Source organism: Orcinus orca, chromosome 1 (genome assembly GCF_937001465.1).
Source record: "Orcinus orca chromosome 1, mOrcOrc1.1, whole genome shotgun sequence".
Classification (NCBI taxonomy): Eukaryota; Metazoa; Chordata; class Mammalia; order Artiodactyla; family Delphinidae; genus Orcinus; species Orcinus orca.
Genome location: NC_064559.1, coordinates 52,961,350 through 52,979,404, shown reverse-complemented (window position 1 = coordinate 52,979,404; position 18,055 = coordinate 52,961,350). Strand labels below are relative to the sequence as shown.

At 43.5% G+C, this 18,055-nt stretch overlaps 2 protein-coding genes across 4 annotated transcripts in view; both read right to left on the bottom strand.

The window, feature by feature from the left end:
• Window positions 1–11,770, bottom strand: part of SEC16B (SEC16 homolog B, endoplasmic reticulum export factor) — a 98,898-nt gene extending 87,128 nt beyond the window's left edge. For all 3 annotated transcript variants that reach the window (XM_049715440.1, XM_049715443.1, XM_049715444.1), the window contains exons 1-3: window positions 11,690–11,770; window positions 9,965–10,023; window positions 8,008–8,117 (exon numbers count right to left, since the gene is read on the bottom strand). The gene's annotated coding sequence lies outside the window, so the exon portion shown is untranslated. The remainder of the gene's footprint in view (window positions 1–8,007; window positions 8,118–9,964; window positions 10,024–11,689) is intronic.
• On the bottom strand, window positions 224–17,032 carry LOC101273366 (quinone oxidoreductase-like protein 2). The gene is made up of 10 exons (XM_049707775.1): window positions 17,028–17,032; window positions 14,103–14,342; window positions 13,875–13,983; window positions 11,690–11,786; window positions 9,965–10,023; window positions 9,123–9,188; window positions 8,008–8,117; window positions 7,051–7,132; window positions 2,550–2,710; window positions 224–332 (listed from the first exon to the last, which is right to left on the bottom strand). Exons 1-10 carry the CDS (start codon window positions 17,030–17,032, stop codon window positions 224–226), a joined length of 1,038 nt encoding a protein of 345 aa, XP_049563732.1.
• Between the last annotated feature and the right edge of the window lie 1,023 nt (window positions 17,033–18,055).

Below are 18,055 nucleotides of genomic sequence, written 5' to 3'. Positions count from 1 at the left end.
CTATAAAAGGAGGATTTATAGTACCTAGAGAGAAACTATCCAGTAGTTTGGCACAGATTATTTCCTGGCCTTATCTACATCACATCCCTTAAGAGCGTCTCACTTCCTCCAGCTTAAAAACCGCTCCAATGTATGGCTGGATGCACCCTTCCTGGCAGTACTGAATTGCTGAGGACAGGCCTCTGAAGAAGAGGGGAAAGTTCTGGTCCTGGTATCGGCCCCACTATAGCCCCATGGCAGAGATATTCTTCAGGAGCAGAAGACTGGCCGGCACAGAAGCAATGGTTCCTCCAGCAAAACCCACCACCACAATCCTGCCCTCCCATGCCAGGCTGAGGGGAAAAGGAGAAGAAAAAAAGATTATAAAAGGCAATGTACATTCACAGCCATTAGGATGGCTACTATTTAAAAAAAGAAAAAAAAACAGAAAATAAGTGTTGGCAAGGATTTAGAGAAATGGAACCCTCATGGACTGTTGGTGGGATTGTGAAATGGTGCAAATGCTATGGAAAACAGTATGGAGGTTCCTCAAAAAATTAAAAATAGAACTACCATATGATCCAGCAATCTCACTTCTGAATCTATATCCAAGAGAAGTGAAAGCAGGGTCTTGAAGAGATATTTGTACACCCATGTTTACAGCAGTACTATCTATAATAGCCAAGAGGTGGAAACAATCCAAATGTCCATCAACTGATAGATGTTTAAACAAAATGTGTTATATACATACAGTAGAATATTATTCAGCCTCAAAAAGGAAGGAAATCCTGTCACATGTTAAAACATGCATGAACCTTGAGGCCATTATGGTAAGTGAAATAAGCCATTTACAAAAAGACAACTACTGTATTATTCTACTTATATGGGGTATCTAAAGTAGTCGAATTCATAGAAGCAAAGTAGAATGGTGGTTACCAAGGGCTGGGGAGAAGCGGGGAAAGAGGAGCTGTTGTTTAATGGATATAGAATTCAGCTTTGCAAGAAGAAAAACTTATGAAGATCTGTTTCACAACAATGTAAATATACTTAACACTACTGAACTTACACTTTACAATGGTAAATGTAGCAAGTCTTTTGTTATGTATTTTTTACCACAATAAAAAAAACACAGAATGAGGGGAGAGAAAGCAATGTACATTAATTCAGAGAGACAAAGTAGGTTTTGGGGGTGGGGGGCAGGTGTGTAATGGGTACAGAGTTTTTGTTGGGGATGTTGACACAACATTGTCAACATGTTTAATTGTATACTTACAAATGGTTAAAATGCTAAATATTAGGTTACTGTATATTTTACCACAATTAACAAAAAAAGCAACATGCATTAAACACCCAGCTGGGAATTCCTATTGACCTTACAAACTGGCAGGGGTGACCCATTCTACACCAATTTGTATTCCTCAGTAGGAAAATAGAAAAATAAGCCATAAGCAAGATAGTAGGGGGTCAGAGAAACTAGTCAGTCTTGTAAGGGAACCCACTTTAGAATCAAAGCTGTCTATTTAACTACTCAACTACTTTGTGGAAGGGAATCAGGTATAAACAGATATCATTCCAATGCTGAACAACTCAGTTTGAAAATTTTGAACTTAGGAAGCAAGAATAAGAATTCAGACACTCTCATGAAGCATCATTTGCTTTACACTAAGGCTTACTTTAGGACTCATTTAATTTATATACTTTTCTAGGGAATTTTGAATAATTGACAAAATACTATTACCTGGAAGGCAAGAGAAGGGTATGAATTAGCAGTCCTCTGTCCTGGCTCCCCATTTAGTCAACACACTCCTCCCTTTGCCTCCTGTCTAAGCACAGTAGTGGACACAGTGCAGTGATGCCCAGGGGCTATAGAACCACATGGATCCCTTCTGTGGGCAAGCTGCTCTCTCTGCTTCTGTTTCTTCTACTTTAAACTAAGATAAACCACAAAACTGTGCTTACCAGGATGACACAAGAAATGAAGTTAACATTATCAGAGCCCTCCAGGGTCCCTGGCTGAAACAGAATGAGAATTGGTGTGGTTACAGCAGTCCCATGAAATCTCCAGTGATTTTTTTTTTTTTTAATAAAACAAGTCAAGGAGACACCTATACTGGTGGCTGCTTCAGAAACCAGTAAGATCAAAAGAGTCTGTACCTTGCTGCTCAGTGAACTGGGAGACTGCCACCCCAGTAATTCTAACATCTGAACAATGATCTCAAGAATTACCGACACCATGTATATAAAGTAGTTAGTGGGGGCAGGCATAGCTGAATTTAACACATGTATAATTTCTAAAACATTTGATATTGCCAACTAGAGAGTCCGCAGTCGTTTTTTGGATATTTTCCAGTTGGCTATTTTGTTTTTGCTATATTTAAGCATTTCCTGATTTTCCCTCTGCTTCTATTCCTTTTCACCCAGCCACTCAGCTGTTCTCGTTGATGCCAGTGGCTACGGGAAAAGTGAGCAGCAAAGACAAAAAAGAAGCAAGGCCAGAAGGAAGACAGAGGTCTGGAAAGGTTTCTGCAGAGCCCCAGGTCTAGCCCACTCAGGAGGACCACTGCATGTACCTGCGGAGAGCCTCCAGGAAGATATCTCCTTCCACGGTATCAATGACCACGTTCACCCCGCCACTGCCCACCAGCTTCCCCACTGTCTCCTTCAGGCTGCCCTGACTGTAGCTCACGATGGACTGTGCACCCCTCTGCATCGCCAGCTTGCACGGCTGCAGCTATTACTTACATAAAGAACACAATGCTTCTGATGGTCCAGAATATGTACCAAGAAGGCTCACCCCACCCACCCAGCCTCCAACTAAAGAAGGAAACCAGCGTGACCTCACTGTCCTAGCATCAGCCTCAACCCAACACATAAGGCCCATCACACAGCACCATCACACTGGCCCCTGCATACCCACTGGCAACGTGATCCACATTTCCAGGAATCCTGGAACCCCAGTGGGTCTAGCTAGGCGACAGTTCAGGAGACACTCACAAGTTCTTCTCCAAATGCAAATTAAAACCACCATTTATTGAGTACCCACTATGAGTCAAGTAGTAAGGACACAAGCTAAATAACCAGCTTAGAGTCAAAAAAGCAAGATCCAGCAGTATGATGGCAGAAGTACTGCCATGATACTGGGTCCAGTATGTGCAAGCTAGAGGTATCTAACCTCGATCTACAAGATCAGGAAAAACTTCTCAGAGGGTAAAACATGATTCAATGGAAAGATCTTGAAGTCAGACAGACCTGAGTTCAAATCCTGGCTCTGCTACTAACTAGCTGTATTACCTAAGGCAAATTACTTAGTAAGAACTAACACTTACATGGTGCTTACTATGTGCCCAACACTATTCTAAATGCTTTACATATATTAATAACTCATTTAATCTTAATATCCCAATAATATGCATACTATTATTATCCCCATTTTAAAGATGAAGAAACTGAGGCAAAAGAGGTTAAGTATCTTGCCCAAGGTCACACAGCTCATGGGAGTCAGAACTGGGATCCAAACCCAGGTAATTCGTCTCTAGAGTTCATGCTTTTTAACCTCTATTTTGCCTGCCAACTCCTCTATGCTTCAGTTACCCCATCCATAAAATAAGATAAATTTTTAAAATTAAATGGAATACTGTATATAAAGCACTTAGAAAACAAAGTGTTGGATAAACTGAATCTATTGTTACACATATGCAATCGTTTATTCTATTTAAACCTCATAAGAACATTATGGGGGAGGTACAGTTACTCCCATTCTGTAGATGGAAACAAAGACCCAGAAAGGTTAAGTATTGGGTCGGCCAAAAAGTTTGTTCGGTTTTAAGTTAAAATAAAAGACACATTTTTCATTTTCATGAAGAACTTTACTGAACAATGTATTCACTAACTGAACAAACTTCTTGTCCAACCCAATAATTAAGCCAGGATCATCCAGGTAGTAGGTGATAGAACAACTATTCAAATCCAATGCTGCTGATTCCAAAGCCCATGCTTTTCCACTCCATCACCCTGGGAGAAAGCCATGCCTAAGACCTGCCAAAGATGGCATAGATGGCTGTGGGCGATATTGTGAGGAGGTCTGGGGTTTGGAAGTCTCCAGAAAATCTTCAGACACTCAAGAATTGCCTAGAGGTGCCTTATCCCTGAGCAGCATCCACCAGCCCAAGCACTTTGGCCCCAAGGTGACATTCAGAATGTGCAAACACCCAAGAACATCTGTGTCCTTAAAAAATTCCAAACTCACCCATAACTATTTGAAACTGAAAGTTACCCTCATATACTCCCCCGTGGAACCCTCAAACATCTGCGTTTCACTGACTGCTATCAGCACACAGTGCCATAGAGGGAAGACACCAGTCGAGGGTCAGGCACCTGATTCCAACCCCAGGATTCTCTGTAGGTCCCAGTGAGGCCTGCTGTGAATCATTTTCTCTCTTCATGCCTCACCTTCTTTGTCTGTGAAATAGGGATAATAAACACTTGCATTCCCCATCTCCCAAGGGGTCTGTGAGGACCAAGGGTAAGATAATTGCTGTGGAGGCAATGTGAAAGCAATATGAAATACTGTGAATGAAAGATGTTATCAAAATGACCTGTTCCAAGTAGGTGGCATGATGACATTATTTTTTTGTTTGTTTTTGCTTAAAACCATTATTGCTGCTAAAGAAAATACAGCTTAGATTAATTTTAATATCTGAATTAAAACAAATTTTTCTCTCTACTTAACTTCCTATAACTATTTAAAACAAATGGTAGGGACTTCCCTGGTGGTGCAGTGGATAAGACTCCACGCTCCCAATGCAGGGGTCCCGGGTTTGATCCCTGGTCAGGGAACTAGATCCCACATGCATGCCACAACTAAGGAGCCCACCTGCCGCAATAAGGAGCCCAACTGCTGCAACTAAGACCCAGTGCAACCAAAAAAAAAAAAAAAAGTAGCAGAATCTCCTTTTAAAATAAATTAAAAATAGGGCTTCCCTGGTGGCGCAGTGGTTGAGAATCTGCCTGCCAATTCAGGGGACACAGGTTCGAGCCCTGGTCTGGGAAGATTCCACATGCTGCGGAGCTACTAGGCCCGTGAGCCACAACTACTGAGCCTGCGCATCTGGAGCCTGTGCTCCGCAACAAGAGAGGCCGCGATAATGAGAGGCCCGCGCACCGCGATGAAGAATGGCCCCGCTTGCTGCAACTAGAGAAAGCCCTCTCACAGAAACGAAAACCCAACACAGCCAAAAATAAGTAAATAAATATTTTTTTAAAAAAATTAAAAATAAATAAATAAAACAAATGGTACAGTTTTATCTTCCCAGAAATGTTAAATAGTCAGTGATTCTAGACAATGAGACTAACTGTGGTCTCCCCGCTAAGAGAGGTGCTAAAAGCCCTCACTTTTGAGTTGAAATGTGTTAATACTCCATGAAGAGCCTCCTGGTATCTAAGACTGCTTTCAGAACTCATATGTCCTTCCCAAAAGAAAGTCAATGTGAGAAAGGAGAGCTGCCACCTGGAGAAATTCCACACCAGTCCAATTATCACCAAACCTGTATGACATCTTGGCGCCTCTGGATATCCCAACCGCAGGCTACGCAGGAACCTCACACTCAGCACATCCAAAACTGAACTCACCATATCCTCCTGGGTTCTCAGTCCCAGCAAATGGCAAATCCCCAAGTGCACCTAGTTTGCGCCTTCCCACTCAATATCTAATAATAACAGGATCCCTTTTTAAGGGATCCTCCATGACACACCATGCCCTCAAACAGGCACATGGCACGAATGACCTCAATATTCCCACAACCACCCAATGAGAAAGCATTATTGTACAAATGAGGAAACTGAAGCTATTAAGCCAGAGACAGAGCTACAGTTTGCCCCTAGGTCAGGCTAATGTCAAAGTCTTTGTTCCTTCAACTATATCAGGATGCTCCCCAGTCACCAAATTCTCTATTTTCTTCTACTTTGGTATCTCTCTGATCATCGCCTCCAGTGCCTTGTTTCAAGTATCATCACCTCTGGCTTGGATTGCTCCAGGAATCTGTCCTATTGCCTCTGACCTTGCCCCTATCCCTCATCCCCACTGCTACCAAAGTGAACTCTGCAAAATGCAAAGATGATCATGTCACTTCTCTACAAAATCCTCAATAGCTCCTGCAGCTTCCAAGAAATGTTCAAATTCCTCAGTGTCTCATGATCTTATCTCTGCTCCGCTCCCTAGAGCCATCTCCCACTGTTCCCCACACATATCCTTCGCTCCACAGATGCTATTTGCAATTCCCTGAATGCATCACGTTAGTACCTATGTCTCTGTCTTCTAATATGTCCTCCCACCACTAAAATGGCCTTCCCTTCCCTTCTTCCTCTATTCAACTGCTATCAGTCCTGCAAAAGTCAGCTTAAATGTCCACCTCCTCCAAGAAATCCTTCTTCTCTAATACCTGCAGCCTCCGAGAAAAGCCCCTGTAGAGAGGTGGGTCTGCTTTCATGTATTTATTCATTCATTCAAGAAATAATTATTGAGTGCCTACTAAGGTCTCGGCACCATGCTAGGTGCTGGGACTGCAATAATGAATCAAACAGACACTACTCCTGCCTTGATGGGGATTACAGTCCAGTGGGAGGGACACATTGATCTAGTAACGACCCAAGTAAAGGATTAACCACATGCTATGAAAGAGAAGTACAGGATGCTATGAGACCACATACAAATAGTCCAGGGGAGGGGACAAACATCTCCTGAGGGACAAAGAATACTTCTCCAAAAAAGCGACATCTGAGTTTAAATTTGAAGCTTGGGGGGGACAGTTTAGAGCATTATAGGTAGAAGGAATAGAATCTTCAGAGGTTGTGAAGCGAATTGAACCTTGCCAGGTTCTAGTAACTTAGAAGGATGAGTGGTTTACTCCTAAGTCCCCTCACTAGTCTGCAAGCAAACAGATGGCAAGACCCTACTCTAGGTTACTTTACATCCTCAGTAACTTGCATATGATTTTTAATAAATAAATGAATAGATTCCATGTTTGAAAACAAGAGGTATGATATTTTTTAATGGAGAATCAAACATGCAAATACCTTGACCTGAAGAACACTTGCTGCCACATCAATCACGGCACGGCCTGTGGCTCCAGCTGCTGCTGTCACTAAAACAGCTTCTCTGTGCCAGAGAAAGATGAGTGTTACTCAAGAAATCAAAAATCCTCCAACGGTATGATTTCACGAACATTTTGAAGCTAGGACATTTTCAAGCAAGAAGAGAACTGAGAGGCCATTTCATTCCACCCTTCATGTACATGTACACATATATGTATGCTCTCCAGCTTCTCAGGCTGGGTTATGTATGTAGATCAGTGCTAATCTAGTCCCATCTTGAAGACTTCCCAGGTAAGGGTCCTTAATCTCTCTAGGTAGTCTCTTCCTCATTCCAGTGGCAGCCTTCCTTTGCACTACCACTCCAATTTCTGCTTCATAAATTCTGTCCTAAAATCATTCTCCTACTAAACACTGCCAAATTTTAGAAGGTAACAGCCACTGCTCAACTAAGCCCATCTCCCTGGATCAATTCTGAGGCTCTCTGAAAAGAGCAAGAAGCTGTAGTTATGCTCCAGGTAAAGTGGGAAATTCAGCACCTCTGAGTTTGAAATATCCCAGTTAGGTACACCCAACCAAGCCTCACAGAAACAAATACCACAGGCCTCCATTAAAACCAGAGTGAAGCGAGTTTAAATAAACCAGCTGGCTAAAACGTAAAGTTTTCTAGGAGGTGATATCCAGAGGGGTCAGACTTGAGGGACAGATTTCTCCAAATACATATTGGCCAAGTTCTCAGTCTACCATTCCCTCTCAGACAAAAGGATATCCCCACTGTCACCAGACTCCAATCTTGGGTCACTCACTACCTTCCTTTGGCCTTTCCTCAGATAGACATGAGGTAAGAGTCAGGGAAAGGAAAGGAAGGGGCAAGGTCTTGGTGGACACTTCTGGTATCAGAGAAGGTACCATTTAGCCCTCTATTGTCTACACAGTTCTCACCCAGGCTGGGTATGGGCCTGGCGCTCCAAGGCCAAAGTAGCAGGGCCATAAGATACCGGCAGGGCAGCAGCTTCTCGGAGGGGGACCCCTTCTGGAATCTGCCACAGTGCCTATAAAAGAGATAACAGTGACTTAGAGATTAAGCACCTGTACCTTTTCATAGAGGCTGCTCAATATATATATTATGATTTGATTTGCAAAGGGCAACACGTCAGGAACCAAGCCCAGTGGAAGTCAAGACCAAGCGAGCAGTGGCCAAGTTCAAGACTTGGGTGCATCACTCTTCGAAAATCCTAAGGCTGGCATCTGGATCAGGAAGGAACCAGCTTACAGAGGAGGTAACACAGCCCACTGTAGTATAATGAGTGAACTGGATGGTATAAAAATTTTACCTCACATAAAGCTGTTTTTTAAAAAAGTGTACAGTTCACCACTAGGGGGCATCATTCACATCCTGCACAAACATAGCCCACCCCACGCCCACCCTCGCTGTCAACGTTCCCAGGACTCTCTCTTTCACAAGCTTGATGTGGGGAAGAAACCCATTATATCCAGCTCAATGCCCGAAACCAGTTTATCTACCAAAACCCCCTAACTATGGTCCACTTGGAGAGCCAGTCAGTTGCTCCGGGGCTCAGAAAACAAAATGCCCTTCTTCATTAAACCACTCTACACAAACAAACCTCTGTGCAAGTGTTGTCACACCGATATAAAAAAGGGGTTTAGGGCTACCCTGGTGGCACAGTGGTTGAGAGTCCGCCTGCCGATGAAGGGGACACGGGTTCGTGCCCCGGTCCGGGAAGATCCCACATGCTGCGGAGCCGCTGGGCCCGTGAGCCATGGCCGCTGCGCCTGCGCGTCCGGAGCCTGTGCTCCGCAACGGGAGAGGGAGGCCACAACAGTGAGAGGCCCGCGTACCGCAAAAAAAAAAAAGAAAAGGGGGGGGGGCGTTTAGCATTTGAAAGAAAGAAGTGCTTGGCTGAGAAACAAGATATAACCAAAAGAATACAAAGAAAGAGAGGGAAAGGAGAAGAAGGAATGATGGATAGATGAAAAGTAAAGAAAAGAAAGCAGAAAAAATATCTCCAAGGACTAGTATTGAGAGGTAGGGCTACCTTGTGGTCAGTGATGCATTCTTCAGCCATACCATTAAAGCCACTCACGCCAATAACTCCATCTCCCTGAAGGGAAAATACCATTAAGGGTATGTTCAAATGCATGCCCTTGCTATTTATCCCTTCCCGAATTAATGCAAAAAAGAAAGAAAATCTTTCTTTCTGACCCACTGAGACACAGGTTCCCTTAATTATCTGTTCAGTGTTACTGTTCAGTAAATAATTCAGCCATTTTCTCACTACCCCCATCAGGTGGCCAAGCCAATCTGAGCACATTTTGGACAATGATAGGACTGAGCAAGAAAAAGACTAATTTGGGGCTTCCCTGGTGGCACAGTGGTTGAGAGTCCACCTGCCGATGAAGGGGACATGGGTTCGTGTCCTGGTCTGGGAAGATCCCACATGCTGCGGAGCCGCTAGGCCCATGGCCGCTGAGCCTGTGCGTCCGGAGCCTGTGCTCCGCAACGGGGGAGGCCACAACATGAGAGGCCCACATACCACAAAAAAAAGAAAAAAAGAAAAGAAAAGAAAAAGACTAATATGAATTAGAATCCCAGTGTTCATTTCTTTTACATGAGACTGAAACTTGAGAATTCTCTATCCTCTCAGTAACTTAAAATCCAGGTGCTGCCTTTTATTAGTAATAAAATATTTAACGAAGCCAGGAACTTCCACAGACTTCCTTCCCTCAATTCAGAATTAGTTTCTCCCTGCTCCGTCTCGTTTTCCCTTTGGTGTCTGCTGGCAAAGTCCAGGAGAAGCAAGACCCTTTGGCTACAAATGAGGTTAGCACATTTCTCATAGTAACCCACACATCAATTCCCTAGATTCAACTAATTTACCTCTTTCACCGTGCTGACATCTGTGCCTGTCTCCAATACTGTCCCAGAAAACTCCATTCCTAAAACAAATAGTTTAAAGATTATCTGTAAAGCCCAGCACAAGAGAGATGAGAAAACCCTGATCAACAGGCCGTCCTATGAGGCATCTGGAGCTGAGAGGGTTTGTGTTCCCCCGACCCAGGAAGAAGGGTAAGAGTGTTGTACCCAAAGCATGGGAAAGTGAACTAAGATTTCGTGATAACAACCTAAAAAGCTATAGTAGTCCCATTCTTACTGTGACACAAATGAAAATTTTAAGAATGGGCGAAAGCACAGAGAATCATGGGTACACAAGTACTTTTGACTTTGATCACTGGGGCCTCGGGTTCCTACAGCACCTCAATGACAAATTCATCATATTGTATTTGTCTGTTTCCATGTCTCCTCTTCTGAACTATGAGGCCCTCGAGGACATGAACTATATTTATTCACATAGTACTTGGCTCAGTTGGATGAATTGGTGTTGTCTGCCCTTTTCTCTTCTACCTCCAAATTTCTGAATTTAATTATCATACATTTCCCACTTGAGCCGCCAGAAGAATAACTCAATTGAGTATGACATCTTCCCCCATCCAGCATTTCAACAAATACAAACAGAGGGAAATGGTTCCAATTGTTGAGACTTAACCAAGTACCCTAAGGCCAAAACACAGCAACTGTTTTGCAATCACTGTATCCCTAATATGCAATCACTGTATCCCTAATAGTATATATCTGTATAAAATATACATGTACTGTATATTTACAGTATATAACTGTATATTATATATATATATATACAGATACATACTAAACTATACTTATATCTCTTTTAATAAATTTCAGCAACAAAAATCAGTCATTGGTCCACATATTCAGGATCTAAATGTAATCAGATTGGGCATAATGCAAATCAGAGAGCAGGCTGCTAAGAAATGTATAAACTGTTTCCTTCTGATCCTCTGGTATTAGGTTTCTTTGGGAATGTATTCATGAGGACTGAGAGTTTTAGCTGCAACCAGATGTTTATGATCCTTCAGGGTAAAAACAAAATTGAGGCACTGTCAAGGAATGAAAGGGAATGACTATGGCCAATGATGGTTCTGATCAGGATTCTGGTGAGTATAATGATATGTAAAATTGTATTTGTTCGTTTACGCATTTTTAAAGTATTTATTGAGGGGTGGATGAAATAAGTGAAGGGGATTAAGAGGTACAAATCTTCAGTTGTAAAATAAAAAGCCACAGGGATGTAATATATAGCATAAGGATATGGTCAATAATATTGTAATAACTTTGTATGGGACACATGGTTACTGGACTTACCATAGTGATCATTTCATAATGTATGCAAATGTCACATCACTATGTAGTGCACATGAAACTAACATAACATTGTACATCAACTATATTTCAATCAATCAATCCATCAAGTATTTATTGAGCATCTACTATGAGCCAGATACAAGAGTACTAATGTGGCTGGGGGTGGGGGGAAGGAAATAATGTTGAGCAAGACAGTAATAGAACCTTCCCTCACAGCACTTGCAATCTAGTGATTCTAATTAGTAGTGAGGCTGACATATCTAAGACACCACTGACAGCAGGCAGACACTGCCATCGTAGTGCCCAAGATGAAGCACATGGTTCTGAAAACACTCTATATCTTCTTTTTTTGAAGCAGTCACTTGGCCCCTTCGTACTCACCGGATGTGAAGGGAAGTTGGGGCCTTTCCTGATACTGATCACGACAGGCCAAAATATCAGCAAAGTTAACCCCACAGAAATGGACATCAACTCTGACCTGCAAAGGAAATAGAGCAAAAAGGCAGAGGAGTACACATCCCTGGAAACAAAGTTCATTCAATTATACCATAATATTTACTGAATTTACTGAATGCCTACTATATGCCAGGTACTGAACTAAGTACCAGTGTACATTCATGAGGCAGAATGGACAAGGTCCCTGACCTCATGGAGCTAAGAGTATAGCAGAGAAGACAGACATTAACCAAATAATTATGAGGATTTATGTGTTAAATTACAACTCCTACACAAAATGTTAAGATAGAAATATACGGTGCCACGAAAGCACATAATGGGGAGATTTGACCTTTGGGGGAAATCAAGAGAATCCCCTGTGAAAGTAACACTTGACCTAAGAACAGCTAGGAGTTAACTATTCAAAATAGGGGAGTAGGGAGCCTGGCACAGACAAAAGCAATGGCATGTGCAAAGGCCCGGTGGTGGGGACAAAAGAAAAAACAGCTTAGTGCACAAAGAAGAGAAAAAGATGGGGCTAGAGAGCAAGGCCCACAGCATCTGAGGGTTTGTAGGGTTTGCTGAGGATCTTAATCTTTAGCGTAGGAACAGTGGAAGCCATTATAAGATTTTAAGCAAAGGGTAACATGATCAGCTGTTTTGGGAATCAGGAATTCTAGAAGCTAGAACAGGATTCCCCAGCTTATGTGTTTCATGACAGAGCTAGAGCAGAGGCAGGCCTGCAGCAATTTCTCTAGACCTTGTTAAGCAGTGGTTCTCACAGTGTGGTCCCCAGATCACCAGCTTCAGTGTCACCTGGCAACTTGTTAGACATCCAAATTCTCAGCCCCCGACCTACTGAATCAGAAACTCTGGGGACAAAGCCCAGCAATCTGTTTTGACAAGGTAATTCTGATGCAGCCTGGAGTTAAAGAACTACTGTCATAGACCAACCCAACTCAACAGGGCTTGGAATCACAGGAGGAAATGAAGGCTGAGAGACAGAATCGGTGACATTCATTTATATATTTGTTTGTTTACATTTCCCATATCATACAGAGGTGACCTTATTTATGAGAAGATACTTTATGGGCAAAATGGATTCATTCAACAATATTTTAAGCATCTGCCACATGCCTATGTGGGGATTTAACATTAAATTTAACGTTAAATCCTATGGGGATTTAACGATGGATAAATTCTCATAGTCCCAGCTCTCAGGAGCTAATATCTGACACAGCAGTCCGGACAAATAACAGAACAAAGGAGCCCAGCCCTCAAGCCTATGCACATTGTGTGCTTGACACAGTTGCTGACATGTACAGCACCTATAAATCCTCAAGCCACTCCACCTTGATTCAAGGTGAACATCTTTCAGCATGTGAATCCCAGGAAGCAGACTGGCTGCTGTCCTGCGCTCACCCAAATAATCTATGTAGTCACAGGGTCCGTGTTAGTGACACTTCAGGGCTGCAGTCACATTTCTCCCTCTCACCAGCGGTCCCCAACCCTGAGACTCACTGCCTGCTTCACCTTGTCAGAGGTTCTCATTCTCCACGCCAGGTGACAGTGTTACCAAGGTGATCAACAGGCAAAGCCCAAGTGGCCACCCCATTTTCCACCACCCTAAATGTGGGTAAATGCCCACAACCCTGATATAACCCCACCCACCCCAAATCACTGCAGTACACCAGGGGAGGGAACAAGGCACATTATCATGTAAATAGCGTTAGCGGGCTGGCTGTGGGGGAGGAGGGAGGGCAGATAATTAGATGCTGATATTGAAGAAGAGGAAGCAAAGCATGGGGTCCATTTATCTGTGCTAAATCAATAACTTGCAGGTGGTTATGCAAAGTCGTGTGCAAATCAGAATTCTCTGTTTCTAAGGCAACAGCTCTGGGGACTTCTACATTTGTGTTCTGGGGAACAGTCTTCCTTTTGCGCTTCGGCCTTTTTGTGACCCCAGAAAGGGCCTTTCTAGAAGCCCAGCACGAAGTTGCGCTCCAGTCTCGCGGGCGCCCCTTAGCTGAGCACTCGGGAACTCAGTTCCGGTCGGGAGCCCGCGGGGCTTGGGTGGTGGCCGCGGAGAAGGGGCGTCTAGGGGGTCCCGGGGCCAGGCCACTCACCCTACCTCGCGGGGCCGGAGATGGCGGGGGACCGCCTCCTCAAAGGCCAGGGGCTGCTTCAACTCGGCGCCCAGCGCGGCGCGGTAGTGCCTGCCGCAGCCCTGCCCGGCCCTCCTGCAACGCAGAACAAAGGCTCGGGTTCCTGGGGGCGAGCAGGTTAACGCCTTTGGAGGTTCTGTGGTGAGTCAGGGCCGCACCTGCAGAGCCACGCCCGAGGCAAGCACAGTCCTCACGCCGACGCCGACGCCAGGGCCCCGCGCAAGTGTCGACAGAGGGGGAGGTCCGAGCGCGGCAGGAAGAGCAGGACGCCGCCCGCCCCGCCCCGCCCCGGCCGCCGGGGACTCGCGACCCGACCCAGGCTGGCGGCAGCGGCTGGGACCGCGCCACGGGCCAGTCCCACCCGCGGGGGTGCCGCGCTTCTTCCGGGCGCCCGGGCCCCCTGGTCCCCCGGGGCCCCCTGCAGGTGGAGCCCACTGTGGAGTTGGGGGCGGGGATGGAGGAAGATGAGTAAATAGAAACAGATCCCCGGAGATTAACCTTTGTTGGCATTCTTTGTAGCAAGTTCAGGAGACTTTAAAAACGACACTTGGCGGTTCTTATACAGAGAACAAACTAGTGGTTAATAGTGGAAGGCGGGGGTGAGAGGAGGGGCAAGATAGGGGAAGGAGATGAAGAGGTTCAAACTACTAGGTATAAAATAAATAAGATGCAAAGATGTAATGTACAGCACAAGGAATACCGCCAATATAACTTTAAATGGAGTATAATCTAGAAAAATATTGAATCACTGTGTTGTACACCTGAAACTAATATAACATTGTAAATCAACTACTTCAATAAGACAATGTATAAATAAATAATTAGGGGTGGGGGGGGTCCTCTGCATGTGTGAAATCCTAAATGCATAAAGGCTTTAATGTCTACCTTCAACATCCTATTAGGATTCAATTCTTGTTATTAATTTTCTCACACTTACTGGACCACTTACTTACACTAAAACTGTACAGTTACTAGCAATCCAATGTTAAATGATTCTACGCGAATCCAAAGAGTACTTCCAATTAAAGTCAGGCCAAAACACCTATGTTCTGCGTGACACATAGTAGATGCTCAACAATTGATTCAAGGACAGTGTACCTGGGTGAACAGGTACACTCTGGGAAAACTGAAAACATAACAGTATAATCTGTGAAAAATTGTAAAACTGGGTAGGTCTGTTGCAACAGTAGCCAAATATTTATATACTAGCAATATAAAAGAATGTTATCCTGGGAAGAATGTTTCACTTGACAGATAGCTTTTAAAGACAGTCTGGTACTTCCCTGGTGGCGCAGTGGTTGAGAATCTGCCTGCTAATGCAGGGGACACGGGTTTGAGCCCTGGTCTGGGAGCATCCCACATGCCGTGGAGCAACTAGGCCCTTGAGCCACAACTACTGAGCCTGCGCATCTGGAGCCTGTGCTCCGCAACAAGAGAGGCCGCGATGATGAGAGGCCCGCGCACCGCGATGAAGAGTGGCCCCCGCTTGCCACAACTAGAGAAAGACCTCGCACAGAAACGAAGACCCAAAACAGCAAAAATAAATAAATTAATTAATAAACTCCTACCCCCAACATTTAAAAAAAAAAAAGAATCTGCCTGCCAATGCAGGGGACACGGGTTCGAGCCCTGGTCTGGGAGGATCCCACATGCCGCAGAGCAACTAAGCCCATGTGCCACAACTACTAAGCCTGCACTCTAGAGTTCATGAGCCACAACTACTGAGCCCGCATGCTGCAGCTACTGAAAGCCGCGCTTCTAGAGCCCGTGTCGCACAAGAGAAGCCACCTCAATGAAAAGCCTGCGCACCGCAACAGAGTAGCCCCTGCTCACAGCAACTAGAGAAAGCCTGCATGCAGCAACGAAGACCCAACACAGCCAAAAATAAATAAATAAATTTATTTTAAAAAAAAAAGTCTGATATCTTTAAAAAGACATCTGGTCAGGGAATTCCCTGGCAGTACAGTGGTTATGACTCCATGCTTCCACTTCAGGTGGCCAGGGTTCAATCCCTGGTGGGGGTACTATTGTAAGATCCCACAAGCCTCCAGGCATAGCCAAAAAAAAAAAAAAAAAAGATATCTGGTCAAAGAGTGTATAACTTCTGAGGTTCAAGCCCAACTCTACCACCTATTTGTATGGCTTTGGCAATCCTCATGGCTGTGGAACCCAGTTCCTCCCCCATAAAGTGAAAGCATTGGGCAGAATAATCCCTCAGTTGCTAAATTCTGTTTCTATTTTTTTGATGGAAACAATAGTCCAAGATAGCATAGAATTATGGAATGATCCGGAATGGAATACAGGAAAAATGGAAAGCAAAAATGAAGTAGGAATGAATTTCTGAAATCATGACCTAAAGGCTTTGGTGGGAAAGGAATTCAAAAACCAGTTTCCCACCACAGGTATGTAGGAGAGGTCACCGTTATCTTAAGAGCACTCACAGGGAATTTGAAGTCATTTTAGCCCCACCTCCCTCAGGAAGAAACTGGGCAGAAGAGGAACACGGACTAGAAGGTGAGAAGGTGGAAAATATTATCTTCCATGAAACACTTTGCAAACTCTTAAGTCATTAGGTACATAAAATCAAACCAGGAATAGTGGAGAAATATGAACATTATCATCATCAAAATCAACATTCTGGTTGCCAAATAAGAGTGAGCAACAAGAAATCTCAAGTTTATGAAGTATGAAACCAATATTGATCTGGGGATGAAATGAGTTGTTACATGTGGAAAACGTTTTGTAAAATATTAAGTTTTTATACAAGATATAAAGCAAGCAAATTTTTTTTATTAAGTATAGTTGGTTTACATAAAGGGAACAATTTTTAATTGAGCTCCTTGAAAGCAACAACCATTTCTTAATCTCCTTTATGTTTGCAGTACTTTGCACAATGCCACACTTTTAGGCACTTAATACATGCTTATCGCTGAATTGTTGAATAAGCAGTCGGTTACCTAGTATCAATTTTCCAGATAATTGGAAGTATCTCTAAGCATCAGGTTTTTGATTGTTGATTAATTATTTTTATGGAAATTTTTTCTATTGTCATTTTCATAATATCTTTGTTATTCTCAGGGCATATGAAAATCAGTGAGTTTGGAGAAATCTATCAATACCGCATTCTACATTTATAACAGTATCTGAAGAAAATAGCAAAAGGCCCTTTAAGAAGAATCTTGGAGGGAGATGAAAGTATCTTAGGTAATTGAGGTGATTTTATATGCAAAATAACTTTCACTTTTCCAAAGAACTTCAAAGGTAAGTGACAAGGCATGTAATAGTAGCTGCTATAGTAGCAAAAGAAGCATTTTAGCTGATCCATCAAATTGCTGCCACCACATTATACTGTCTAGTTTTTGTTATCATTTCTGGTTATTTTGTTTTATGTGGGGTAAGGTAGGAAAGTGAAGAGGAAGAACAAAATTTGAGTCCTGGCGGAGAATAAGACCAAGCAAACTAAATCCGAAATGATCACTCCTCTGCGAAGAAAGAATCTCTAACTGCCCTACAAACCAGTTTGAGGGCTCGTTAGGAAGTAAAAGAGTAACAGATGACTCTTCCTGCTGGTACAGCTCACATGAAGAGATAATATTTAACATCCAGAAGCTGCTGGAGGGCTGAGGGTGGAGAGCTGAATACACAAACAGCTATGTTTTCACAGAATAATAGACAAACAGTATATAAACAATATAAATACCATGCAGGACTGTGCTGAAAATGTAAAAGTAGCCCCCCACAGTTACAATGCTTTATCCAATAGTTTGTCAGTGCCTTGAGAATAGAGACCGTGTGTCTCAGTAGCCCAGTTGACCACTACATCTAGCACACAGCAGATACTCAGTACATTAGGAAGTTAGGAAGCCAGGGGCCCCTCACGCTGTGTGGGAGAGCTACCAGCACATTACAATTCAAAGCCTTAGCCAAAAATGTTAAGGGGTCTTGCACCTACTTTCTTGCCGAAGTATACAGCTGCCGGGCATGACCTGATCCTTTTTTCTGACTAGTTCAGTATTGCCATTATAGATACATTATTATCTTCTACCAAAAAAGATGTCTCCCAAGAGTCTTGAGGTGCGTTGTAGTTTGCCTTTTCATTGAATTCCCCCAGATAGCTCTTTCTGACTGTTGCAGTTGCAGTTAACTT

What these genes read in the sequence shown, in the direction of transcription:
- LOC101273366 (XM_049707775.1), bottom strand. An exon ending in GCCCTGGCGTCGGCGTCGGC is followed by an intron (nt 13,984 to 14,102) that starts GTGAGGACTGTG and finishes TCTGCGTTGCAG; the next exon opens with GAGGGCCGGGCAGGGCTGCG. An exon ending in CCAACTTCCCTTCACATCCG is followed by an intron (nt 10,024 to 11,689) that starts GTGAGTACGAAG and finishes TATTTGTTTTAG; the next exon opens with GAATGGAGTTTTCTGGGACA.